We start from the raw sequence: 27,028 nt of genomic DNA on the forward strand, positions 1-27,028 counted from the left end.
AATAAGAACAAAGAGTAAGGCACTTCCACTCTCTTTGATCCCCATTTAAGAACACCATGGCCACTGCCTCCACCCACCCCCTCCCAAGCTCAGGCGGCTGCACCTTTGGGCCCCTTCAACCTGCAGACACCTCCACTCCACACCAGGAGTTTCCTGGTGGGCAATACCCCCCTCCCACACTCCAGGACTGACTCTCCGGGGCTGGAGGTCAGGGAGTGGTGAATGAGTCACTGGTAGGACTAGAGGGAAGAGAAGACAAGCCTCCCAGACTGTGGCCAGTGTCACATGCTCTCCAATGCATGCCTTGCAAGCCCCACGCCTCCCCGCACAGCGTGCAGCTGGGACAGCTGAGCCTTGGGTCATTCTTGCAGTTTGATCTGGAAGGTTTCCTGGTACAAGTCTGGCCTTGGCCCTCAGAAGAGCTGGAATCATAGGCCTGCCACCTCAGGGTGGGGTGCAGCCAGCCTGCCCCTCCTCTGCTGGTGCCCACTTCCACACCCACCCCCTCGCCTGAGAGCAGAGTGTACACAAGCCCAGCCTGGCAGTACTGAGGCAGCGTCTGCCACTCACAGTTTCCACCCCACCTCCGCCCCAAGCTTCACTTCCCATCCCCATGCACGGAGGAGGTTCATCCCATCCGCTCAGACACCCGGGTGGTCAGCGGGGCAGGGGTCACTCTCACAGAGGAGGAAACTAACAAGCTCAGCAGGAGCCAGTGCCTTGCTGGAGGCCTGGACGCACACTCTGGCGAGATGGGTCCCAGGGGTGGCCGGGCCTCACCCTTTCAGAATGGCTGCACACATGTGCACTAGCTCTCATTCAACCACAACTGCTGCATGTTCTTCGGGGGCCGAGGACAGACACGGTCTGCTCTCCCATTCTGGTGGGGGAGAGACCCTCACGCAAAAACAAACATGGCATGTAACATCAGATGGCCATATGTGCCATGGAGAAAACAAGCCGGCCCCCGGAACTGTGGTGGTGGGAACACTATGTGAGATGGGAGCCAGGGAAGGACTCTCTATGCTCTGGGAGGCCTGGGACCCTCCCTCACAATCTCCCTCCTCCACAGCACCTCACCTCCAGAAAGCCCCAACTTTGGCAGGGCCTGATGGGGCTCCTGCCCTCAGGCAGACACCTCCAGGTCTCCCTCCCAGTGAGGCCACCACTCTAGTCCCCGTCCCAGCCCTCCTCTACCCCAGCCAGAGGCTGCCAGGGGCCAGAGCTCCTCCTGCCAGGGCAGGGCTCTGCTGAGCAGGGCCCCTGTGTTGGGCCCTGATTCCTCTAGGCTGCTTCCCCCAGCCCAGGGGTGCTCTGCACCTCCTGGCCCAGGCAACTTCTCCATCTCGGATGGAAGAACAGCTTCTGAATGACCTCTCTCCCAGTTCAGGCCCGCCAACTCCTCCGTCCCCCTTGGCCTTGGAATCATGTCAGCACAGTAGGCCCCAGACTTACTCCTCCATCACCCTTCCCACTAGGTCCACAGCGCAGATGACACCCTCTGTGCTTTCTCATGGCTTACAGATCAACTCCAAGAAATCCCCCGCCCCCTCTTCCAAGACCAACCCACTCTCCCTGCAGTGCCCAGCGAAGACCCTTTGACCTCTCAGCTAGGTAGCCCCTTGGCCCAACTTTCCTCTTCCAAAGCCTGGCCAGCCTCCACCTCCCTCAGTCCCAGGTCAGTCAACAACACCACTGTCCCCCGCAAGCACAGAAGCCAGCCACCTGCTCCTCAGCTTTGACAGACCTCCAATGTCCTGTCCCGTAAATCCCATTGTCAATGACCCCCTTCCCTGCCTGGGGCCCAAGATCATCCAACTCCTTTACTGCCAGACCAACTCCTTAACCCCTCTCCTCAGTCGAGACAAACCAACTCTTCCAGTCCATACACTGACCCATTTCTCCATGTCATCACCTCCCACCCAAGACCCACTGACTCCTCCAAAGTGTGCGTCCTGACCAGTCCCTGCAGGCTCCCTCTAAACTTCCAGGAACTAGACTCCTCCAGCCTGCAAGGCATCCTCACCGCTTACGTAGCACAGACCAATCGGCAACCAGACTCCCGCTGACTAGTCTTGACATTCTTCCTTCCCTCAGACTCCTTCACTGCCTCTCCAAGACTGCCCACCAAAACAAACAAAAAAACACAAACAGCCCCGGCCAGTTTGGCTCAGTGGATAGAGCTTCGGCTTCGAACTGAAAGGTTCCAGGTTCCATTCTGGTCAAGTGCACATGCCCGGGTTGTGGGCATGATCCCCAGTGGGGGACATGCAGGAGGCAGCCGATCCATGATTCTCTCTCATCATAGATGTTTCTATCTCTCTCTCCCTCTTCCTTCCTCTCTGAAATCAATAAAAATATATTTAAAAAACAACAACACACAAACAAGCAAAAATGATTCTGCCTGGGGAACAGCAGGAATGTACAAGGACTAGTATCTTATTTAATCCTCCCAACTACCTCCTGGTAGCAATTAGCGCCATTTGCCTAGGGAAACAAGAGGCTCAGAGAAGAACGGCTTACTCAAAGCCAGACAGACAGCTGGTTGGTTACCCACTTCTGAGAACCTGCAGATCAAAAATTTTACCCCACCCTGTGCCAAACCCTCTAACTGCCCCCCACGACCCTCTAGCTCACAAACTGACCATCTTCGCCCAGGCCCAGTGAGTCCCATCTCTGCCCCTCTCCTGGAAGCTTGCGAAGCAGACACATCCAGGCCCCAACCCTGGGAACCAACTCCTCTAGACTGACTCTTAAAATGACCAATGTCAACTAACGTCACCCCTAAAATGACCAATAACAACTGCAACTTCATGAAGGCTCACTTTGGCCAATAACTTTTCACACACAATCTGATTTATTCCTCTCTTAAACCCTGTGGCATGGTGGTGGTTGTTTTTAATATATTTTTATTGACTTCCAAGAATGTCGGAAGGGAGAGAGCAACATTGATGAGAGAATCATTGATTGGCTGTCTCCAGCACGTCCCTGACTGGGGATCAAGATCGCAACTAGGGCATGTGCCCAGACCACGAATCGAACCATGATCTCCTGGTTCACAGGTCAAAGCCACACCAGCCGGGAAGGCATGGGTATTATCACCCGCTTTACAGATGAGGAAACTGGGGCTCAGAGGAATTAGGTTACCAGTCTGAGGTCACGAAGTGGGTAAATGGAGTCAGGACTTGAACTGGAGCCTCTGCTCTTCACCACCCAGCTGTCTCCCCGGTCTTCCCCCTGCCTGCTCTGCGCTCTCTGCACTGAATGCCATGCTACAGCCAGGGCCCGCTCTCACTCTTCCCTTCCTCAGCCCCAGCCCCAGCCCCAGCCCCCCAAGTTCTCCAACCCAAAAGTGACCACCTATCCCTGGGGCCTAGAGCCCAAGAACTTGGCTGGCTTCCAATGTCAAGAATCTCAAATTATGCCCTACCCAGCTTGGCTCAGTGGATAGAGCGTCGGCCTGCTGACTGAAGGGTCCCGGGTTCGATTCCGGACAAGGGCACAAGCCCGGGTTGCAGGCTTGATCCCGAGTAGGGGGCGTGCAGGAGGCAGTGGATCAATGAGTCTCTCTCATCATTGATGTTTCAATATCTCTCTCCCTCTCCCTCTCTGAAATCAATAAAAATATATATATATTTTTAAATATATTTTATTGATTTTTTACAGAGAGGAAGGGAGAGAGATAGAGAGTTAGAAACATCGATGAGAGAGGAACATCGATCAGCCGCCTCCTGCACATCTCCTACTGGGGATGTGCCTGCAACCCAGGTACATGCCCTTGACCGGAATCGAACCTGGGACCTTTCAGTCCGCAAGCCGACGCTCTATCCACTGAGCCAAACCGGTTTTGGCTTTAAAAATATATATATTTTTAAAAGACTGCCCTAACTGGTTTGGTTCAGTGGATAGAGCGTCCGCCTGTGGACTGAAGGGTCCCAGGTTCGATTCCGGTCAAGGGCATGTACCTGGGTTGCAGGCACATCCCCAGTAGGGGGTATGCAGGAGGCGGCTGATCGATGTTTCTCTCTCATCTGTGTTTCTAACTCTCTATCCCTCACCCTTCCTCTCTGTAAAAAACAAAACAAAACATATTTTTAAAAATATAATAAAATAAATAAATAAATAAGAATCTTCAATTAACCCCCGCCCGTCTCTTTAGCAGTAACTAGTCACGCTGGTATTGATGGCGGACGCCCTGTGTGTTCAGTTTCCAGTTACCATGTTTCTCACTCTCACACCAAAGGCACCAAGTCCTCCTTTGCCACCGACCAGCAGCAGCCCCTCCTCTTTCCCGGGGGCCAACAGACCAGCTTCTACCCAGCCAGGGCCAGCCTGCTCCCTCTCCCTGTGGGCTCTCCGCCCCAGCACAGGAACGGACTCACCCTCACGGCTGCCGTCCATCACAGGAGAGACTGTCCACCTCCCCAGCCCGCGGGTAAAGCACTCCTCCAGCTAGCTGCCCTCTCAGCTCCAACGCTGACCTGGCCGCCTCCAGGGACCTACAGTCCACAGACTTGCTTCCTCCCCCAACACCTCACCCACCCAACTTCTCCCATGTTCTCACCTTCTACCGACCAGCACCTCCAATTCCCCAATTCTTTCTCGGGTGGGGGGGGGGGGGAAGAGCCTTCTCTACCCAGGCCCCAAAGTCCCTCTGCTCCTGAACGACTACCAACTACAGTGGGGCCTTGACTTACGAGTGTCCCGACTAACGAGTTTTTTGAGCTACCAGCTGTCTCTGCCGATTTTTTGCACTGAGTTGATAGAGTAATGTGAGTTAACGAGCTCCTTAAGAGCTCGGTCTCGGAACGAATTAAACTCGTAAGTCAAGGCCCCACTGTACTGCTTCCAAGCACGGAGTGACTTTCCTCCTCCTTCACGCCAAGAGCTAACACCTGACTCTCTCACCCCCAATGGAGCACCATTCTGCTCCTTTTCTGCGAGTTTACCTTGACTCCCGCTCCCCGACCCCAGGATTTACCGCCTCCGCTGCAGCCACAGTCCAGGCTTAGTCCCTGCCTTCCCCCAGGCTTCAGACCAGGAAACGGAACCGCTTTCATCCCGTGGGCCCAGCAGACTTCTCCAACTGCGCTTCCAGCGCCCCTGCTGGCCGCCTCCTCCCGGGGTAGCGCCCTCGATCCTGCTCCGGGGGAACTATGAGCTCAAAGGCTAAGTCCTCCCGGTCTCCCAGGCCACCAAACTTTCTTTTAATGGCTCATCGTTTTAATTCCTAAAACCATCGGGCGGAGGTGGGGGTGGGCATAAACGGGCTACGTCTCACCTTCCCGACCCAACAGCCATCCCATCTCTACTGACGACGGCCGCCTGAAGTCATCATTAGGTGCAATTCACTGAGCGGCACCTGCGTGCTGGGCGTCGCACCGGCTCCCGAGGCCCCGCGCCCGCCCCCTCTCCTCGGTTGTGGTTACCGTGTCTCCAGGGGTCTTTGGGCTCCACGGCTCCGGACACAATATCCTCGTCGGAGGGGAACGTGACGCGCTTGGCCGCAGCCTTGAGGCGCCCGTCGGTCGGGGACGATGCGGGGCTGGGAGACTGGGCCTCGGCGGGGGCCTCTTCGGCGTCGCCGTCCGCGCCCGGCCCGGGCGGCGCCTCCTGCGGCGGGTTCTCCATCGCCGCCGCCGCCGCCTCCTCACGGGGGCCCCGGGGACATGCCCCGGGCCCCGGACTTGTCTCTCCGGGCCCGCCCGCCGTCTCGGGGCATGGGCTCCGCCGCTCTTTCAGGCGCCGCCTCCGTCCGCTTTCCTGGTCGTCGTCGTCGCCGCCGCCACCGGGAGCCCGAGCGCGCCTCCCCCGAGCTCCGCGTCCGCCTGCTTGTTCGCAGCCGCACTTTCGCTAAAGGCCGGGTGAGCCCACCGCGTACTAAGAAAAGCAGAAAATCTATCTGAGCTGTCCGCAAGCAGAGTCGCCTCGCGGGGTGCTGAGGTGGGAGAACAAAAGGCAGCTGGAGCCACGGGAGAAAGAAACGTGAGCGCGGAATCCGCAGAGCCGGAACTGCAGAGCGCGACGGGCGGGGCGAGGCGGACGCCGTCTCCCGGAGCAGCGCGCACGCGCGAACCCGGGCCGCCCGCCCCCCGCCTTCCCGCCTCCGTCCCGAGAGCTGTGGGTCGAGCTCGCGCACTTTCGTCACTAGCTCAGACACTGCATAAGGGAGGCGAGTCGATGAAGATAAAAAAGCATCTGCTTGCCCGGGCGAGGCCAGCTGAGGAGGAGAGAGGTGAAGGGGTGGAGAACTTGAAAGGTGATAGCTGTGTGCAATGTGAGTACTGGTGACGGGTGCTGACCGAGGGATCCTCTACCTGGAGACCGAGCTCGTAACCCCCTTGCTAGTTTGTAGCCTTTCATTTGCAGACTGCAGTTTCATCAACGATTTTCTGTAGCTGGATAGCGTTGTATAAGACACGATTTAAGTTTATAAACTAAAGTATGTGGGAGCTCATTGCCTTGATTTTAAAAGGGGGACGGGTGGGCGAAGGAATTCCAAAAGCAGGAGGAATCTGCCAACCGAAATACCGAGCGATGGAGCAGGTAGATCACTAAGCCCGAAGCGAAACCGGCGCGAGCTCAAGCCACGCCCCCGCCCGCCTTTCCACGCCCCCACCCTCCCGCGCCCCGACACAATTCAGTCACTTAATATTCGCCTCCGCACTTTCGCTGAGCTTTCCCCAGCCCTCGCAGCAACCGCGGGGGGGGGGGGGTAAAGGCGGGGCTAAAACCCCAAAAAGGGGCCTTGGGGAGGAGCGAGCGACGTCGTTGCCAAGGCAACTCGAGAGCTAGGCCAGGGACTCACCAGAGGTGGCGTTGTGAACGGACATGTGGAAGCTGAGACTTTCCACTTGTCTCCGACATTAGCCACAGCACTTTCGTGACTGAACAGGAACGAAGCAAATCTCATGTATACTTAATAGATCTCCACCTGCATTTTTAAGTTGATGGGATTACAAAGGGGGCAGAAATTACTTTTTTAAAACGAATCTGGGGGAGGCTAGGGGACTGTCAAGGGCGGGGGGGGGGGGGGAAAGGACACATATGTAATACCCTTTGTAATACTTTAAGCAATAAAAAAAAAAACTAAAAAAAAACAAAAACGAATCTGCCAAAAGACTACTAGTGACGGGCTAAGTGAAGCAAGTGACTTGGACGGCCATGCCACAGAGCTGGAGCAAAATGGAGAGGTGAAGCTTCACTCTAATCCCTGATCCTCAGCCATTTTCTCAATGGCGCCGCGCAGAGTCCAGCCTTTCCACAGGTGGGGTGGGGGAAGCGAATCTGCGGTGGTCACACCACCCAGGCCACGCAGGAGCGCATCGCTTGCTATGTACATCCCCTCCCACCCAATAAAGAAATTTAGTCCAGAACATCCAAGCCTGTTATCCAGGTCCCTCCAGCTGTTCCCTGAGGCTAGGAGCAGTCCAATCCCTGCACCTTTATCCCAAGTTTCTCCCAGCTTTCTGATGTGCCCTTCTTCTTGGCCCAGCTCCATGGGATTAAGTCCTTGGAGGCTCCCACCCCCTAAATCTGGCTTCATCCCTGTTTGGGTACACTTATTAAAAAAATGGGGGGGGGGGGCTAGCTGGTGTGGTTCAGTGGATAGAGCGTTGGGTCTGCAGACTGAAGAGTCCCGGTTCCATTCTGGTCAAGGGCACATGCCCAGTTGTGGCTCCACCCCCAGTAGGGGGCCTGCAGGAGGCAGCCGATCAATGATTTTCTTATCTTTGATGTTTCTCTCTCTCCCCTCCTTTCTAAAATCAATAAAAATATACTAAAAAAAAACAACAACAGGAGGCGGATTTTCCTGTAATAATTGTTCTTTGGCAGGAGGGTGGTATTGGGGAATTTCTTCAGGGTGACTGAACTTTGCAACTTCTATAATAAACAGTTTCCCACTCTGCAATTTGCCTTCCTTTATTCCCACTGCCCCCTCCCCGGCCCCACCCACCTCCAGTCTTCGGGAACTGCCCCAAGACCCACATTTCTGTCGAGTGTAAAGTTCTGTGAGGTAGAGCATTCCTTTCAATGCGATCTAGAACTTGTGGGGTTGCAGAATTTTACTGGAGACACTGGAGACCTAAGAAGTCAGTTGCTTGGAGCTTGGCCCCAAACCCCAAGGGAATTCGAACTCTATGAGGCCCAGAGATCTGGAACTGCTGGAAGCCTGGGAATCTGGCTGGGCCCACAACGTCTTTACAGCTTGAAGGTGTATGCAATAATGTCACTGCACCGGAGCAGTGCCTCCGCCTGCACGCCTATTGGCGTCTGCAGCTGCAGCACGTAGAAGTTGGCCACCTCCACGTCAGTGGCTCCGAAGTGGGCGGTCACGTGCACACCCTCATGCAGGGTGAAGCTGACCTGGCGACCCACCATGGCCAGCAGGCTGCGGAGGTAGCGTTCCCGGAGGAGGGCTCGGGCCCGCTGTTCCTGGGATTCCTGACATTCGTCAACTACAGGAGACTCCGGGGTTCCAGGAACCTCTGGCTTCAGGGGGGCCCTCCGTCCATCGGGGGCAAAGCCTCTGCTCAAGCCCTCGGGGCCCCGGGGCAGCCGGAGCACGGGCACAGGACTGGGCAGTGGCGTCTGCATTGTCCGGGCTGCTGGGTAAAGAAGAACGGGAGTCATTACACAGGGAGGTGGGGTGACAGGAAGAGGGAGGACTGGAAGCAGAGGCTTTTCTGCCACATCTCAGCTCAGCCTGTCCAAAACCAACCTCCTGATTCCCCCTCCTAAAAGCTGCACCATCCCTCCACCAGTCCCCTACTCCCAGAACTGCCACCATTCACGAGGTTCACAGAGTGGGGACTTCTGCCTGATGTTATCACAGCTTTACTCCCAGTTCCTGGCCATAAACATGTGCTGAAAGACCCCTGTCTCCTCTCCTCTCTCACACATGGCCCATCTAACCCACCAGGAAATGCTACCTTCCGAATAAATCCCATCCCGCAGACGCCAGCCTAGAAAGGTTCCCACTGGACAAATCTGGAATGATTTGAACATTTAAATATGACAAGTGCAGATTATAACCACTGAATAAAACAGAAATCCATGAGCCCATGCTAATTAAAAACAAACAAAGGAGAAGGAAACTTCCTTCTTATCTTAGAACGGCAGCTAAAATCAATAGATGCTAAAACCTGTGGAGGAACATCGATGCGGTCCAGGGTATCTACAGTCTTAAAGTGCCTCCTCACAAGATATTCACTGTAAAGAGTAACTTTATGGTGGGGAAACCTGGTGGACACCAGCACTTAGGCATCAAAGCTGATATGTGCAGTAATGAGACAGACAGACACCATGTACCTCCTGATGTGATGTATTAAGAAGGACAGGACAGCCGTAACCGGTTTGGCTCAGTGGATAGAGCCTCGGCCTGAGGACTGAAAGGTCCCAGGTTCGATTCTGGTCAAGGGCATGTACCTTGGTTGCGGGCACATCCCCAGTAGGGGTTGGGCAGGAGGCGGCTGATGGATGTTTCTCTCTCATCCATGTTTCTAATTCTCTATCCCCTTCTCTTCCTCTCTGTAAGAAATCAATAAATTAAAAAAAAAAAAAGGACAGGACACAGGTGTGTGGATTACCTGAATCTAATCATAAGGGACAATTGTGTCTAATCAACTTAAAGAGCATTATACCAAAAAATTAGCCTTTTTTTTAACAATTTTAATTTTTTAAAAAAAATTTTTTATTCATTATCGAGAGGAAGGGAGAGGGAGAGATAGAAACATCAATGAGAGAGAATCAATGACCGGCTGCCTCCTGCACACCCCTACGGCGGATGGAGCCTGCAACCAGGGCATGTGTCCTGACTGGGAACTGAACCATGACCTCCTGGTTCATAGGTCAACGCTCAACCACTGAACCACACTGGCTGGGCCTGAGAGACAGATTTCAGCTCTGCCTCTTGTCTCCTTGCCATTCGACCTCACAGTTAAAGCTTTTTCTTAAAAAAATAAAAAATTAGTCTGGATTCTTCAAAAATATCAAGGTTGTAAAAGAAAAGCTGAGCGAAAGCCCTGGCCAGGTAGCTCAGTTGGTTAGAGCGTTCTCCCGATACACCACGGTTTCAGGTCCAATCCCTGGTCAGGGCACATACAAGAAGCAACCAATGAATGCATAAATAAGTGGAATAACCAATCAATGCTTCTCTCTCTCTCTAAAATCAATAAGTAGCCATAGCCAGTTTGGCTCAGTGGATAGAGTGTCAGCCAGCGGACTGAAGGTTCGATTCTGGCCAAGGGCACATGCCCGGTTTGTGGACTCATCCCCAGTAGGGGGCATGCAGGAGGCAGCCGTTCAATGATTCTCTCTCATCATTGATGTTTCTCTCTCTCTCCCCCTCTCCCTTCCTCTCTGAAATCAATCAAAATATACTTAAAAATAAAAATTGTTTTAAAAAGCTGAGGAAAAAAATATACATATATATTATTTTCAAAGACTACCACTTCTTATTCTCTCAACTGTCAACATCTTGGTCCAACCACCATCACTTCCACCACTCCCTGCCTGGACTGTTGAAGTCAACTCCTCACTGGCTCCCCCACACCTTTCCGCCTTCACACCCCTATCCCTGTCCTCACACACAGCCAGAGGGACCAGAGTCAAATAACATCTCCTCGCTACTCAGAGCCTTCCGGTGGAAAGTCCTCATCACTGCCCTCAGGGCCCCCATGTTCTGGACCCCCTCTTGGCACACCATCCAACCCCAGCCACTCTGGCCTCTCTGCTGGTCCCTGAATACGCCTGCAATCCCTTCTCAGGCCTGGGCATTGGGGTTCCCTCTGCTCTATCTCCTTTTCCCCTTCCCTGACCACCTGATCTTAAAGTTTTATCTGCCCCTCATCCCTCTATCAGCTTCATCATTCTCTGCAGCACAGACCCCTCCTAGACATCTTGTATATTTATTGTTCTGCTATGGTCCTTCCCTGCAAGATGGCTCCGTCCCCACAGCCCTGCTTCCCCTCCTCCCCCGTGTCCTCAGCTCCTGGAACACTGACTGGCACAGGGACCAGGCTCTGGTCCCATGAAAGGAGTGGAGATGAAGCTCCCAGGCCTGTTTAGCTGGGTGACCTCAAGCAAGAGGCACTTTCCTCTTCACCGTATGGAGAAATAGCACCAATTGCCACCTCTGTTTATCAGGATTCAACAGGCTTTGCAGGAGGGGGCTGGATATACACCAGGTTCTCCATAAGAGTTACAGTTGTTATTCGTGCTGTTGTCTGACCTGGGGTGAACTGCTTGGCTGCTCTGTGCCTTGGTTTCCCCACCTGTAAAACAGGAATGATAAAAGGACCTACCTCCCACGGTTGTCATGGGGACTGAATGACCTAATGTACAATGTTTAGCATTCTCCTGCAACATCGCAAGCACCACTGCTATGACGTGGATTGCATATGGGGAAACGCTGGCTTTGGGGGTTGGAGGAGGAAGAGAGGGGCGCCTACATTTGGTTCAGGCAGCTGCTCCACTCTGTAGCTCAGTCCCCTCCTCCCTAAAGCTCTCATTAACTGGGGACCCACCACCATCACTTCCACCACTTCCTGCCGGGACTATTGACGTCAACTCCTCACTGGCTCCCCCACATCCTCCCGCCTTCACACCCCGACCCGTCCTCACACGGCTCTCCTGTGCATCAGGCCTGGCTCCTCCAGCATCGCCGCTATGGAGAAAGAGGTTCAACAGCTCAGGCTGGAGGCCTGGCTCAACCGAGTGAAGGTTTACCAGGCAGCTGCCGATTTGAAAAATTCTGTCTGCAGAATGCTCAGCGTGACCCCCTGCTGATGGAAGTATCTTCAAGTACCAACCCCTTCAGATCCCAGAAAGTTTGTTCCTTTTTGTAGGGAAATGAATCTTTGAAGGTGTTCTAAACCACTTTTCATGAACCAATGAAGATTCAGAGAGCTGAATTTGAAGCCTGTACAAAAATCTTATCCCTGTAACATGTGCCATATTATTCAAACTTCTGCTTTTGTCAGTCCTTAGCATCTACTTCTATGAATGTTCATGAGTTTCTATTTCACAAGGATAATTACTTTATATACACTGGCAACAGCATACAAATAACATACTTAGTATAAAAAAATAAAGTGGCCCTAGCCAATTTGGCTCAGTGGATAGAGCATCAGCCTGCAGACTGAAGGGTCCCAGGATCGATTCCGGTCAAGGGCACATGCCTGGGTTGCGGGCTCAATCCCAGGAGGCAGCCAGTCAATGATTCTCTCTCATCATTGATGCTTCTCTCTCTCTCTCTCCCTCTTCCTTCCTCTCTGAAATCAATAAAAATATATTTTAAAAATAAATAAAAAATAAAGTGATTGGCCTGGCCAGTGCGGTTCAGTGGTTGAGCGTGACCTATGAACTAGGAGGTCATGGTTCAATTCCCAGTCAGGGCACATGCCCAGGTTTCAGGCTTGATCCCCAGTGGAGGGCATGCAGGAGGGAGCTGGTCAGTGATTCCCATCATTGATGTTTCTATCTCTCTCTACCTCTCCCTTCCTCTCCGAAATCAATAAAATATATATTTTTAAAAATAAACAAAAATAAAATGGTTAATTGAAGTCACTGACAAATATGAGGCACCCAGTGTCTGTCTTGGGGTCATTCATGGTCCAGAAGTGATCGAGATTGTCCTTTTTCTGTGAGGCTCTTCCTGTTTCTGTAGCTCAACTGTGAGCTCCTTGCAAGAAAGGACGAGAAATGGGTCCAGGCTGTGGACCAGGGTTTCTCACCCTCCCTGCTACTGACTTGGGCTGGATCATTCTTTGTTGTGTTGTGGGGGTGTCCTGTGCCTGGGTGTCGGGGTTTAGCAGCATCCTTGGCCTCTACCCACTAGGTGCCAGTAGCTGCCTGAGATGTGACAACCAAAACTCTCTCCATTAGGGAATAGCATGGTCTGAGAATTACATGTCAATTCAGTAAAGCCATTAAAATACACACACACACACACCAACTGTCTCTAGGGGACAAAAAAATCATTTCTAGTTGAGAACCACTGACAATCAGGTGGGAAGAGGGGGGATAGAGACTGCTACTGAGTATGTGACATATTCACACAGCCTCACTGAGAACCTGAGAGATGCAAATTCAAGCTACCAGGCTATAGGATTCCACTTCCCAGACCAGGGAAGATAAAGGGGCTGATAAAGCTCTGAGCGGGTGCAGCTATGGAGGAACACCTTCAAATCCCTGTGGCCCGGTGTCAATTAGGACAGCCTCAGAGAGGGCAGCTGGACAGAATCAGGAAACTGCAAACGCCAGGCATTCCGACCTTCTGCCCATGAAGAGCCCGGAGTTGTCTGCCTTTTTGTACCCTTTGAATTCTGTCCCATGTATTTGAATAACCTATTCAAATAAATTTTAAATTCTAATTTTAAAAAGGAATGTGTTGCAATGCTTCCATGTCCCTTAAAAAAAAATCTTAGGAAAAAAAATGTTAGATTCCTTACGCGGCCGATGTGGCTCAGTGATTGAGCATCAACTTATGAACCAGGAAGTCACCGTTCAATTCCCAGTCAGGACACATGCCTGGGTTGTGGGATCCATCTCCAATAGGGGGCATGTAGGAGGCAGCTGGTCAATAATTCTCTTTCATTATTGATGTTTTTATCTCTCTCTCCCTCTCCCTTCCTCTCTGAAATCAATATTTTAAAAAATAAATAATAAAAACATTTTTAGTGAGGTCAACACTCAACCACTGAGCCATGCCAGCCGGGCTATATATATATATGTATATATATATATATATATATGTATATATATATATATATATATATATATATATATATATATATATATACACACACACACACACACACACACTAGAGGCCCGATGCACAAAATTCGTGCAAGGGGTTTGGCCCTCGCAGCCCTGGCTTCGTCCAGAAGGTTGTCCGGCTGTCTGGTCTAATTAGCATATTGTGCTTTTATTATTATAGATATATATATATATGTAATTTTTTAATAAATATATTTTTATTGATTTCAGAGAGGAAGGAAGAGGGAGGGAAGGAGAGAGAAACATTGATTGGCTACCTCCTGCACGCCCTTACTGGGAATTGAGCCCAAAATCTGGGCATGTGCCCTTGACTGGAATTGAACCTGGGATCTTTCAGTCCACAGGCCGATGCTCTATCCACTGAGCCAAATCGACTAGGGATATATATATATTTTTAAGTTAGATTCCCCCTTAGGAATCTGAACTCCCTCTCCTAACCTTACAGTCACCCACTCCCAAACCTTTCTGTCCCTTTCCCAGGCCCCTGTGGAACTAGCTGCCAAGTCCCATTGGGAGCCCAATATATTCCTTATTAGCAGAAGTCAGTAATATCCTCTGTAAAGGGCCCAATAGTAAATATTTTGGGCTTCATGGGTCATAGGGCCTCCATCACACTACTCAACTCTGCCATAGTAGCAGGAAAGCCATAAATAAAACATAAACAATGAACATGGCTATCCTATATAATAAAAGCCTAATATGCTAATAAGTGTCTGGTTGTCTGTTCAACCAATCAAAGTGTAATATGCTAATGATATGCTAAGGTTGCTCAACCTCTAGCTATGATGTGCACTGACCACCAGGGGGCAGACTGGTAGGTTAGCTTGCTGCTGGGGTCCAGCTGATTGGGACTGAGCGAGAAGGGCCAGACACGCCCTGGAGCCTCCCGCATCCCCCCCCCCCCCCCCCCGCCCCCTCCCCGGCCCTGATCGCGCACCAGTGGGGTCCCTCGGCCTGGCCTGCACCCTCTCGCAATCCAGGACTTCTTGGGGGATGTCAGAGAGCTGGTTTCACATGATTCCACAGGCCAGGCCGAGGGACCCCATTGGTGCACAAATTTATGCACGGGCATCTAGTGCTCCAATAAAACCTTACTTACTGGTACACTGAATTTTGAATTTTATATAATTTCACACACCACAAATGATTTTTAAAAACGTTTTCCAACCGCTTAAAAATGTAAAACCCGCTCTTAGGTTGGCCTTGCAATAAGGAGTTGGAGTCACAGCTTTTCATCCGGGAGGGAGGATAAGGATGTGAATTGGGGCCCTGACCGGTTTGGCTCAGTGGATAGAGCGTCAGCCTGCAGACTGAAGGGTCCCAGGTTCGATTCCGGTCAAGGGCATGTACCTTGGTTGTGGGCACATCCCTGGTACGTGGTGTGCAGGAGGCAGCTGATCGATGTTTCTAACTCTCTATTCCTCTCCCTTCCTCTCTGTAGAAAAATCAATAACATATATTTAAAAAAAAAAAAAAAAAAAAAAAAAGGATGTGAATTGGGAGAGACCAGTGGGTCCTAAGCCCAGATTCACTACCAGGGATCTGGGCAGGTCATTGCAACTCTATGGGCAGTCTCCCTGCTCCAGTTCCTCATCTGTGAAATGAAGCATAAAAAAGACCTCCTAGAGCAGCGGTTCTCAACCTGTGGGCCGCGACCCCTTTGGGGGTCGAACGACCCTTTCACAGGGTCACCTAAAACCATCGGAAAACACATGTATAATTACATATCGTTTTTGTGATTAATCACTATGCTTTAATTATGTTCAATTTGTAACAATGAAATTGGGGGTCACTACAACAAGAGGAACTGTATTAAAGGGTCGCGGCATTAGGAAGGTTGGGAACCACTGGGTTAGAGTGTTAGGAGAAGGGAGAATCTCTGGGGGAAGGTGGTGATCACACAGATAAAGGACACCCCAGTGTCCGGACTCCTCAATTTCTCTGCTACCCACATTCAATCAATCCATCAGTAAAGTCTGTCAGCTCCACTTCAAAAATGCATCCAGGTCCTGGCCAGTGTGGCTCAGAGGTTAGAGTGTCAACCTGAGCACTGAAGAGTCAGTCGAATGTTCTCTTCCAGTGATGGCGAACCTTTTGAGCTTGGCGTGCCAGCATTTTGAAAAACCTTAACTTAACTCTGGTGCCGTGTCACATATAGAAATTTTTTGATATTTGCAACCATAGTAAAACGAAGACTTATATTTTTGATATTTATTTTATATATTTAAATGCCATTTAACAAAGAAAAATCAACCAAAAAAATGAGTTCGCGTGTCACCTCTGACACGCGTGTCATAGGTTCGCCATCACTGTATCTATTCCAATCAAGGGCAAGTGCCTGGGTTGCAGGTTCAATTCCCAGTCCCAGATAGGATGTGTGTGGGAGACGTGCAGGAAGCAACCAATCTCTCTCTCTCTCTCTCTCTCTCTCTCTCTCTCTTTCCCTCCCTTCCACTCTCTTTAAAAATCAATAGAAAAAATCCTCGGATGAAGATTAACAAAACAAAACAAAACAAACCCACAAAACAAAAAAAACCCCACAAATCCAGAATCTGGTAATCTCTCATTCCCCCACTCTGCCTCTTCATCCCAGCCCCCAGCATCTCCCACCTGGACTACTGCAGTCAGTCTCTTTCCTTTGGGCTCCCTGCCTCCACCTTCACCCCTCAGTCTCTTCCCCACTCAGCTGTCAGAGAGATCCTGTTAGAACTAAGTCTCATCACAATCCCTCCTCTACTAAGAGCTCTTATCTGCTCCTGCCTCAGCCACAGCAAAAGCCGAAGTTCTTATAGAGGCTACATAGGAGGACCCATCATCTCTGACCTCCTCGCCCCCCGCTCCACCCTTTGCTCACTGTTGGTCCTATAACAGTTCAAGCACATTCCTGTCTCAGGCCCTTTGCACATGCTGTTCTTGCTGCCTAGAACCCTGTCCCAAATGGGAGACATAATGTATTTCTAGTCATGGTTCACCCTCCTCCCTCGCTTCATTCAGGTCACTCACTGTGCAAACGCCACCTTCACTGGGAGAAAAGTAACGGCCCTTTCCCCTCACATTCTCTTTCCTTCTTTTCTCAGCCCCGTCACCTCCTGACAAATGCACTTATTTGCTTTCCTCTGTGCTGTCTGTTCTGCCACAGAACAGTCTTTGAGAGAATGGACACCTCCGACTACGTCACAACTCCATCCCCAGCCCCTCTTGGGGCCTGGCACAGGGGGAGGGCTGTAAATACTCACTTAGGGAACGTAAAGATTCGCCATCCACATTATCTCAGTTCCTGCTCTGTGCCCTGCCCATGCTGGGTGGTAGTGGGGACACAGCTGTGCCTGGAACAGCCCGGCCCGGCCCTCATGGTGACAGACTTGTCTCTAATCCAGACAACGACCCAGAACGGGCAGGGCTGGAATGAGGGAGCCCTAGGGCGGCGAGAGCCCCGAGGGAACACCTGGCTCAGCCTAGGGGGCAAGCGGTGGTTTCCAGGGAGCAGGGCACCCAGGGGCGATCTCTCTGCTGAGGTCACCTGTGAGCACAGGCCTCAATGAAATAGGAATCAAGCCATGCGGGGGGGGGGGGGGGGGGGGGGGCTTCTGGTCAGCGGGAAAAGCAAACACAAAGACCAAGGAAGGGTGACTCAGGATTAGCAAGGAGGCCAGCGCGGGAGAGGTGGAGGCCGAGGTGGGGGCAGAGGCGAAGTTCAGGGCCCTGAGGACCCCGGCGAGAACTTGGCCTGTACTCTGGTGAGACGGGAGCCATGGAGGTTCCGAGTAGAGGAGGGACAGGGCCTTCACAGGATCCCTCTGCCTGCGGCACAGAAAATGGACAGTGGGGGACAGAGCAGAAGCGGGGAGCCCAGTGGGGAAGGCACCACAGTGGTCCGGGGGGGATGATGGTGGTGCCTGGGGTGGGGTGGTAACAGTGGGGGTTCGAGAAGTGGTCACCTTAGGGTATGCTTTGAAAGTTGAGAGCCCTCACTATTTGCTGATGGACTGAGAGAAAAAGCAGAGCCACGGAAGGCTCCCGGGTTTCGCCTGGTCTGGAAGACCACAGTAAATGGGATTAACGGGGATAGACATTTTCTAATCTATTTTTTTCTAATCTATTTGTCCAGGGCACCGCAAGCTTAGTCATAGGTCATCAGCCCCCCGGGCTATCCCCCAACCTAGATTAACACCTGAGTGGTTTAAGAGAAATACCTAGTCTCCAGGATTCCTACGTAATAAAGGAGTTACGGGAAATTAAGCAAGTGGCCAAGGACTTGGTCACTAAATTAAATCCCTGGATAAAACAAAATTCAGAAAAAATAAACAAAATTCAGGGCGGGCCAGCGCAGGGCCTTGTTCTCTCCATCGGGGGCGGGGGACGCGGTAACAGATTTGGTCATAGGAGTGCAATCCCCATTCTCCTGAAAAGAAAACTGGAGCTGGGAGATGGCAAATCATCTGCCAGGTGCACGCTAGTGAGTGGCAGGAAAGGGAGCAAAACCCCGGTGGCCGGCCCTGTGCGGAGGGCAGTTTTTTCAGCCAGCACAGGGGCGCCCCGGGAGGTTTGAGGCCAAGGTGTGACCTGAGAAGAAACTGATTTGATCGTCCTCCAAGAATGTGGCTGCAGACGAGAGGGCAGCCCCCAGCCCTGCCTCGGCAGAAGCCACACCTCCAAAGCCAGGAGAGGCTGAAGTACCCCCCTAATATCCAGGTGTGCTGAGTAGGAGTCATCCTGGAGCAGACTGTGGATTACTTTGAAGGTAAGAAGACGGACAAAAAATACCTGATAATGGACCAAAGAGCTACTGGCTCTGGATTGGGTAGATCCTGAAGGACGACCAGCTGATGTCCGTCAGGCCAGGGAAGATGGTGTTAGCAAGGTTCAGACCATCCTGGAAAAAAATTGAAAGCAAGAGATGTCCCAGGTCAAGTCCAGGTTTATGAACTCCGGCCCAGCTCCAGGGAAGTGACCAGCCACCGCCGGAAATCATGGAAATCATGGGGGCCGTCGTGGCAGCAGACAAGAGTAGGAAAAGTGCTGGAAATGGAAAAGATCCCAAAACTGAAACCCAGCAGCCAGATGCCAAAGCAGCAGCCACTCAAAACCCCCGAGGAACGATAAACAGCCGGTGACCCAGCGAGCACCAGACTCCCTAAAAGGCAGACTCAGAGCCTGGGACCTGGCTGTGTGCGTTAGGAAAGTCTAAGTTGCATGCATTCCAGGGACTTCAAATCAGTTGGTTTTTACTATTCATAGCCGCTTGGGCTAAAAGGAAAATGCTTTTCTTCAGTATTCTTCTTATTCTGAACAATAGAAAAGTAGCTGGTTTAAAAAGTTTAACAACATTGCTTGTCTCAGGGCCCTCTCCCTGCATGGACACCATGTGTTAGCCATGGTTGTGAACTGTCTGCCGGTAGCTCTGGACTAGAGGTATTTTTGTTGTTGTTTTCTTTTTTGGGGGGGAGGGGGGCAGGGGGTAGTGGGGAGTTTATTTCCCGTCAAATAAATATGAAACCCATTTTTCAGAAAGGTTGTCATTTTAATGGGATCATTGTCTTCATCTCAGAGCTGAAATATCTAACTTTAGATAGAACAAAATATGCAAGGAGCCATAGCTACATCTGTATGTTGGATGACTTTAACTCTACATTTTTTTTAAAAAATATATTTTATTGATTTTTTACAGAGAGGAAGGGAGAGAGATAGAGAGTTAGAAACATCGATGAGAGAGAAACATTGATCAGCTGCCTCCTGCACATCTCCCACTGGGAATGTGCCCGCAACCCAGGCACATGCCCTTGACCGGAATCGAACCCGGGACCCTTCAGTCCGCAGGCCGACGCTCCATCCACTAAGCCAAACCGGCTTTGGCTAACTCTACATTTTAAAAAAAGGGGAAACAGCCCAGCTGGTGCAGCTCAGGTGTTGAGCATCGACCCAGCAACCAAGAGGTCACTGGTTTGACTCCTGGTCAGGCACATGCCCAGGTGGCAGGCTCAATCCCCTATGGGGGATCAGTGATGTTTCTCTCTCATTGATGTTTCTATCTCTCTATCCCTCTCCTTCCTCTCTCTCTAAAAATCAATAAAAATATATTGTTAAAAAACCAAAAAAGGAAAATAAAGTCATTATATGGAGAGGAAAAAAGAGGAGAAACTGGTTGGAGAAAGGTCACAAAGGGCGTGCCCAAGAAGACAAAAGCAGGCATTAATCCACCCTCCCAGATGACCAGATCATCGTCCTTTATCCTTCTGGTCTCCGACCAAGGATTTCCTGCTGGAAGGTTCCAGGAACCACGTCCACACCCATCCCCCACTGCTTGACAAACGAATTCGTTTGACTCCAGATCCCATCCCTGAGGTCAATGGCAGGGGCCGGAGACTCACGGACCTCCCTCCTGGGGCCTCCGTCTTCACTGAGGCCATGGCAGTGGGTCAGATCTTCGGACTAACGTTTAGCCAAGTCCTCCACTGCCAGGGGAGGGAACCAGCTGAGGTGCCAGCTTAACAAGAGGCGCCCAGACATAGTTAACGCAGGTGACCCGTCCGTCCACAAACCCCACGGGCTGCCCCGTTGGATGCGTATTAGTTCAAAGGGGAGAGACCCTCCCTCCCCTCCACCCCCTGGGCCGGTCAGTATTCTTTCAATTCCTCCCTGACCACCACCCATCGCTCTCCTATTCTTATACTAAGTAGGTCCTCCCGGCCCCCGGGCGTCCACTCCCCACTCCGCCCAGGGCTGGACCTGCTTCCCGTCTCCCAGCTCTTAGGAAGCCAACGAGTCCGCCCGGGAAAGGGTGGGGGTCTGGCTGCTGCTGTTACTCCTGCTACCGGCATCGGAGCTATCACCCCCGCGCCCCCTGCTCCCCACCGCGCCCCGGCGGCGGCGCGGGACCAGCCCCGCCCGTGCGTCCCGACCCGCCCCAACTCCGCGGTGCGGCCGCTCGGACCCGCCTCTGCCCGCCACTCCCGGCCTGCCCGCGGGTGGGCGTCCGGGGCCCGGACGGGGGAGGGGGAAGATGCTCTGCCCCCACCAACCCCCGAACTCACCGAGGCCTGCGTGCCGGCGCCCCCACTTCCGCCGGCGTCCCCACGGCAGAGGCTCGGGCGGGCCCCGCGCCGCCCAGCGTGCGTTCCGCCGCGGACGCCGCCGGCCCACGTGGTCGCGGGCGGGCGGGCGGGCTCCCGGGCTGGGACGCCTGCACGGCCGGACGCTGGTGGCACGGTCGGGCGCTCGGAGCTCGTCTACCGTCTGCGAGGTGAGGGTGACCGGATGCCCATTTTATGGAAGAAGATACTGAGGTTCAAAAGGGGGTTAAAGGCAGAACTTAGTCTCTGCCCCCTCCCCCACCTCCCTACACGTGCACACTCCTAACCTTGTCCTCCAGCCCCAACCCCACCTCCCCTACTGGAAACCTTGAGATTATGCTCCAAGCAGCCAAGCGCCAGGAAACAGCCTTGGGGAGCGAGCAGCAGCTGGAAGCACCCGAGGCGGCCTTTTTGTCCCGCAGCCCTCCCTGCAGTCCCATTTCACAGAGGAAACCGAGGCCCTGCAGGCAGACCAGCAGTTCCAGATACTCAGGAACCTCGCTGCTCTGGGCTCAGACGGTTCACTTCTTCCACGCGGTTTCACTAAGGCAGGGACTTGGTGGGCTTAATGGACTCTGCTTCCCACTACTCCCCAAGGCTTAATGGCTGGCACAGGGAGGCCCCCTACCAATATCTATTGAAAGAATGTGCATTGCAGGCGCTCAGTAAGTATTTGTTGACTGAACTATGAAGGAATAGGGACTCTGTTTATGAACAAGACAGACTGGACGCCTGCTTTCTCATAACTGCATTCTAGGGTGGCTGGGAGGGACAGAATAAGGTAGATCCATCAGCAAATGCATTGGGCCTTGTTGGGTGATGTAAAAGGAATAAAATAAAGGTAGCGGATAGTGGGGTGGCAGGGCTGGTGAGCCTCTTTAATTGGGTGGTCAGAAGGTGGCAGTGAAGAAACCAACTCTGGGGAAACGAGGCCCAGGAGGGAACTGGGGACAGATGGAGGTCATGGAGTGTAATTATGCGGCTTTAAGCAGGGTGGGGCTACCGGTACCTTGGTCAAGGTGGCCCTTGGCTCTCAGGAGGACAATTCAGCCACCCCTGAGGGAGATCTGAATAACATAACAATGTGAGGAACCCTGACCCTGAGGGTCCAGGAACAGGACTGGGGGGGGGGGGGCAGCCGGGTTAGTACATGAAATCCACTCAGTGCTGGAGTGCTGGGCTGGGGAGTCTGGGGGAGGGCAGACTGTGGCCCTGACCTTAAGGAGCCTTGTATAGGGTGGGGGAAGGGAGAGGACAGCCAAGAAACCGTTCTGTATTACGATGTGGTTGGTGTCAGGAAGAAAAGAAAACTTGTAAGGGTTGGAGGGTGGGGCAGGGTGTTGATGCCACTTCAAACAGTGATCTGAAAGAGCTGCTTTGAGGAGGGAAGTTCAAGGAGGCCGAGTGGAGAGAGCTAAGACAGTGGCCATTTGGCTTTCACGGCTATTCCAGGTGTAGGAGCAGAGTAGATGTGTACACGATCGTAATCCTCTTCTGCTCAAACCCCCCAAGACTCACCTCTCCAAAAACCAAGACTTTCAAGTGGTCAAAAGACCCTCTCGCAGCTGACTCCATTTTCTCAGAGCTCAACCCCCCTCCTGTCCGTCTCCTCCCTCATTATTTATTATTATTATTATTATTATTATTATTATTATTATTTTGTGTAGTGAAAGTGGAAATTTATTGAAGAAATATTACAGACTCCCACGTGGGGAAGGGGAAAGAATCTCACAGCACAGACTCCCAAGTGGGGAGGGGAAGAGTCCCTCCTCCTTGTTATTCTTGACCAGAGACTCGCTGACTCCCTCACATCCCTCAGGTCTCAACTCCACCATACCTTTCCCTGGTGTGGGGAGAAAATTGAGGCCCCCCCGCCCCCACACACATGTCACCCTGCCCCTTTATAACCCTTCCTAGCTTTGTTTGGCTCCAGGTGACACTGGTCACCCAAGAAGGAACTCTATTTTAAATAGTTGTCTTGTTGAGCATAGTCTCCCTGAACCAGTAAACTCGGGGGGAGGGGCGGGGAGGCCCCGGGATTATTGTCTGTTGGGTTCGCTGCAGTGTCCCCAGTGCTTAGAACAGTACCTGGTGCACCATGGGCTCGCGATAAAGGTTTGCCCAGTGGATTTTTATTATGTATTTACTGAAAAAGTCCAAGCTACGGTTAGGACCGGGCACAGTTAGGAACGTAGCCCCGACCGTTTTCTCCCTCCTGGGTGCTTGTGGGGGTGCTGTGCCTCAGTTTCACCAGCCCTAAAACGGGATCTGCAGTCGCCGTTTCTATGCCGGCCGCGTGAGCTGGATGCCCTTAGGTGTAGCCTTCCGCCGGTCCGGTCCCCGTGGGCACGGCTCAGCCTGAGCGTGGCCTCCAGCCGGGCCCCCGCGCACCGCCCCTTCGGCTCCCGCCGGCCCCGCCCCCGGTGGGCGGAGCCACGGCCGGGCCAGCACGTGTAAAAGTTCGCGGCCAGTCGCCGCAGTCACTCACCTGAGCGTCTCGGCCCGAGCGCACACGCCTCGCGCGCCTTCCGCCCGCCGGCCCGCCAGCCCGCCGGGTCGTCCGCTCCGCGACCCATGTCCCGCCGCAAGGCCGGCTGCATGCCCCGCCGAGTCGACCCCGAGCCCGCCGCCCACACCGACGACGAGACGGAGATGGGGGACCTGGTCATCGACGTGAAGCCCGAGCCGCATCCGTGGCCCCTACAGGCCGCAGGGCTGCAGCGGGGTTCCCCAAAGGAAGTGCCCGCGCCGGGCCGCCTCGAGGGCGCACCCCGCTACTGCCCTAGCCTGACGCCCGCCGTCGGTACCCTCCTCGCCCTCGGCTTGCAGAACCAGCCGGCGCCGTGGACTTCTCTGGTCCCTAATCCTCACGGTAAGAGCCCCCTGTGCCGGGCCCCGCGACCCTCCCCTTTCACTCTCGGGTGGGACGCCGGCCTCCGGCACCGCTCCGCGGCCCCTGCCCCTGCCCCGGCCGTGTTTCCGTAGCTGGGTCCTGGCTCCCTTCTCACCTCCGGGTTTCCCCTCTCCCTCGGAACCCCCAGCCGGTTCTGGCCCCACCCCGTGCTCACCACCCGCTTCCTCCCTGCAGACCGCCAGCCCTGGACTGACAAACACCCAGATACGTTGACCTGCGGCCTCTGCCTGCAGACCTTCCCGCTGAAGGCCATCACGGCTTTCATGGACCACAAGAAGCAGGGCTGTCAGCCCTCGAGAGGCCCCAGCCCTTCCGCGGACTCAGGTGAGTAGAGCTGGGATGCAACCCCCTCTCAAGTTCAAGGGCCCGGCTTCCTGTGGGAGAAGGGGCTGAGCTGGACAGGCGGGGCAGTGAGCACTACTTCCCCTTTCTGGCTCCCCATCGGGTGTAGCCTAGGCGTGGCCAGGGCCTGCCCTGTCCTAGGGCTGGGACTAGTGGTGGTGCGAAGGGTGGGGGCAGGGCTGGGCAGGGAAGGAGGATGGCCCACTGGGTGTGGCCAGCCCCAGAAGACTGGTCTGGGGACTTGCCACACACGCCCCCCCAATCTGGTTTCACTTCTCCTTCCCCTTGGCCAGAAATAACTGGCCAGGTGGCTGGACCAGTGTGGCAGTAGGGGGACCCTGGGGAGGGCGGTGGTCTGGGGGAGGGGCGGCCTGAGGCCAGCTGGAAGGGTGGTGTTGCCCCCTCCCCTGGAATCTCCCAGTCGTGCTTGCTGGGAAGCCCCTGGTTTGAGCCGCGTCCTCCTGTCTGGGCACCTGGGTTCCTTCTCTTGGAATGGAATTAAACCCTTACCGTGGCACTAGGCTCAGGATTTTCAGTCCCGCGCCTATAAACCTGGGATTTTTTCGAAAAGGGCTGGGCCACAGGGAGGGTCCTATATTGAAAGGAAGAGCTGTGATCAAATCCGCTAGAGTGCGAGCAGGGAGGGGCTGTGATGGAATTATTGGAACGAAACACAGACTCTTGGAGGATTGCGGACTCAGCCCAGCTAAGGTTTACTGAGAGATTACATGGACCCAAACTCTCAGTTGTTCCCCATTTGAGGTCACAACAACCCCGAAAGGGAGAGGATCCCCATATTCTAGCAAGTGTGGAAACTGAGGTTCAAAGAGGGGGTTCTTTTTAAATACGTTTTTATTGATTTTAATTTTTTGTGTGTGTTTTTTGTTAATCTTCACCTGGAGATATTTTTCCATTGATTCTGAGAGAGAGAGTGGAAGGGGGGGGGGGTGAGAAACATCGATGTGCCTCCTGCATGTGCCCCACCAAGTACGTGCCTTTGACCTTTGATTGGAATCGAACCCGGGACCCTTTGGTCTGTAGGCCGATGCTATCCACTGAGCAAAACCGGCTAGGGCTAGCACACTGGTTTTGGTCACCTTGAGCAAGGCCTTCCTGACCCAATATGAAATAGCACTCCCTGTCCCTCACTCTGCTTTAACTTTGCACTTTTTTTTTTTTTTTACTTATTCACTTTTCCACAAAGATTTCCTTTCTTCTTTTAAAGTTGATTTGTACCACTTACTTATGCATTCATTGGTTGCTTCTTCTATGTGCTCTGACTGGGGGTTGAACCCACAACCTTGGCACATGGGGATGATGCTCTATCCAATTGAGCTACTGGGCCAGGAGGGCATCTCTGATTTTCAAGCACGGAAAGAACCCTTGCATACTCATCATCCACTCCCGGCTTTCCTTGCTTCTTGTCCATCTACCGCCCTCCCTGAACATCAGCTTCCTGAGGGCAGGGGTTTTCCCTGTCCTCTTGCCGTTTTGGGGCCCTAGAACAGGCTTTCCCACAGAATGTGTCCAGCTGGCAAACTGTGACCACTACTGTATGCTTTTTACCCATCACACTAACACCCAGCCTGTCTCTGCAGAACTTGAGGACCTGAAGGCTTTGACTTGCCTCCGCTGTGGCCGACAATTCACCAAGGCCTGGAAACTGCTGCGCCATGCCCAGTGGGACCATGGACTGTCCATCTACCAGACGGAATCCGAGGCCCCAGAGACTCCGCTGCTGGGCCTGGCGGAGGTGGCTGCAGCCATGTCAGCAGTGGTGGGGCAGGAAGTGGAGGCCAAGGGCTCCCAGGCGAACAGCCTCCCCCGGCGGAGCCCCACCTGCGCTGTGTGCATGAAGACCCTCAGCTCCTTCAGCAACCTCAAGGTGCACATGCGCTCGCACACGGGCGAGCGGCCCTACGCCTGTGACCAGTGTTCTTACGCCTGTGCCCAGAGCAGCAAGCTCAACCGCCACAAGAAGACCCACCAGCAGCTGCAGCCTCAGAGCCCCGACACGGCCAAGGCCAGTCAGGAACAGGCCTCAGCTGCCCCTCCGGAGCCAGCCGCCCACGCCGCTGCCCCAGCCCGGACTCTCCTGTGCAGCCGTGAAGGGGCTGGAGCTGCCGACACAGCAGGTGTGCAGGAACCGGGGGCTCCAGGTGGTGGAGCTCAGGCCGGTCCTGGTGGGGACGGTTGCGGTGTGGCCATCAAGGAAGGGAGAATCAACTCTGCCCAGATCCCGGAGAAGTTGCCTAAGAAGACTCCAAAGACAGTGGGCAAGAGCCACGGGCCCGGGGGCAGCTGTGAGTTCTGTGGGAAACGTTTCACCAACAGCAGCAACCTGACTGTGCACCGGCGCTCACACACCGGGGAGCGGCCCTATACCTGCGAGCTCTGCCCCTACGCCTGTGCCCAGAGCAGCAAGCTGAACCGCCACCGCCGCATGCACGGGCTGGGGCCCGGCGGGGCCCGCTTTGAGTGCCCCCACTGCCGTGTGCCCTTCGGCCTGCGGGCCACCCTGGACAAACACCTGCGGCAGAAGCACCCCCAAGCAGGCGGGGAGGCCTGAGTGGCAGGAATGCCTTCCCCCCTGCCACCACTGCTCATGTATCTGTTGATCATGTCCTGCTGTGAATAAATCCTCCCTCCCTCCCTCGTTATACACGTGTGGACTTCGCTTTCTCGGGGCATCTGAGGTGGGGCAGGCGGCTTCCCCTCCTTGGGGTGGACGGCTGGACAGACCGGTTTGGAATGAGGGGGTGAGGGAAAGGCCAGCCCCCAGTGCCTGTGGCTCGGCAGGACTGGCACAGAAAGCCGTGCTCCCGGTTCCTGATGTGGGCGAGGGCAGGGAGAGGCCTGGACCTGTCACCAGAGGCCCTGGGCAAAGTCCTGGCCCATCCTCCACACGTGGGTGCTGGG

General features: G+C 53.7%; 3 protein-coding genes and 1 pseudogene across 6 annotated transcripts in view; 2 read left to right on the forward strand and 2 right to left on the reverse strand.

Moving 5' to 3' along the window:
• The window catches only part of PPP1R37 (protein phosphatase 1 regulatory subunit 37), a 46,026-nt gene extending 39,989 nt beyond the window's left edge, over positions 1–6,037 (reverse strand). Inside the window, exon 1 of the mRNA XM_059666182.1 lies at positions 5,430–6,037. Coding sequence (XP_059522165.1) covers positions 5,430–5,631 — 202 coding nt within the window. The 5' untranslated portion in view covers positions 5,632–6,037. The remainder of the gene's footprint in view (positions 1–5,429) is intronic.
• A 1,065-nt stretch (positions 6,038–7,102) lies between these two features.
• Positions 7,103–21,079, reverse strand: GEMIN7 (gem nuclear organelle associated protein 7). Of its 4 annotated transcripts, none has more exons than XM_059666186.1 (3): positions 20,815–21,079; positions 18,576–18,656; positions 7,103–8,609 (listed from the first exon to the last, which is right to left on the reverse strand). In XM_059666186.1, the coding sequence occupies exon 3, from the start codon at positions 8,596–8,598 to the stop codon at positions 8,203–8,205; it is 396 nt and encodes a 131-aa protein (XP_059522169.1). In that variant the 5' UTR covers positions 8,599–8,609; positions 18,576–18,656; positions 20,815–21,079; the 3' UTR covers positions 7,103–8,202. The 4 variants fall into 4 exon arrangements, with proteins under 4 accessions (XP_059522169.1, XP_059522170.1, XP_059522168.1 ...); XM_059666187.1 differs by having other exon boundaries at positions 7,103–8,606; positions 20,815–21,078; XM_059666185.1 differs by having other exon boundaries at positions 18,548–18,656; positions 20,815–21,075.
• LOC132217295 (guanine nucleotide-binding protein G(I)/G(S)/G(O) subunit gamma-5-like) lies at positions 9,307–11,849 on the forward strand (annotated as a pseudogene).
• Positions 21,080–23,237: 2,158 nt separating the features above from the next.
• ZNF296 (zinc finger protein 296) lies at positions 23,238–26,776 on the forward strand. The gene is made up of 3 exons (XM_059666183.1): positions 23,238–23,725; positions 23,942–24,091; positions 25,708–26,776. The coding sequence occupies exons 1-3, from the start codon at positions 23,428–23,430 to the stop codon at positions 26,676–26,678; spliced, it is 1,419 nt and encodes a 472-aa protein (XP_059522166.1). The 5' UTR covers positions 23,238–23,427; the 3' UTR covers positions 26,679–26,776.
• Positions 26,777–27,028: the final 252 nt, after the last annotated feature.

This window comes from Myotis daubentonii, chromosome 15 (genome assembly GCF_963259705.1).
Source record: "Myotis daubentonii chromosome 15, mMyoDau2.1, whole genome shotgun sequence".
Lineage (NCBI taxonomy): Eukaryota > Metazoa > Chordata > Mammalia > Chiroptera > Vespertilionidae > Myotis > Myotis daubentonii.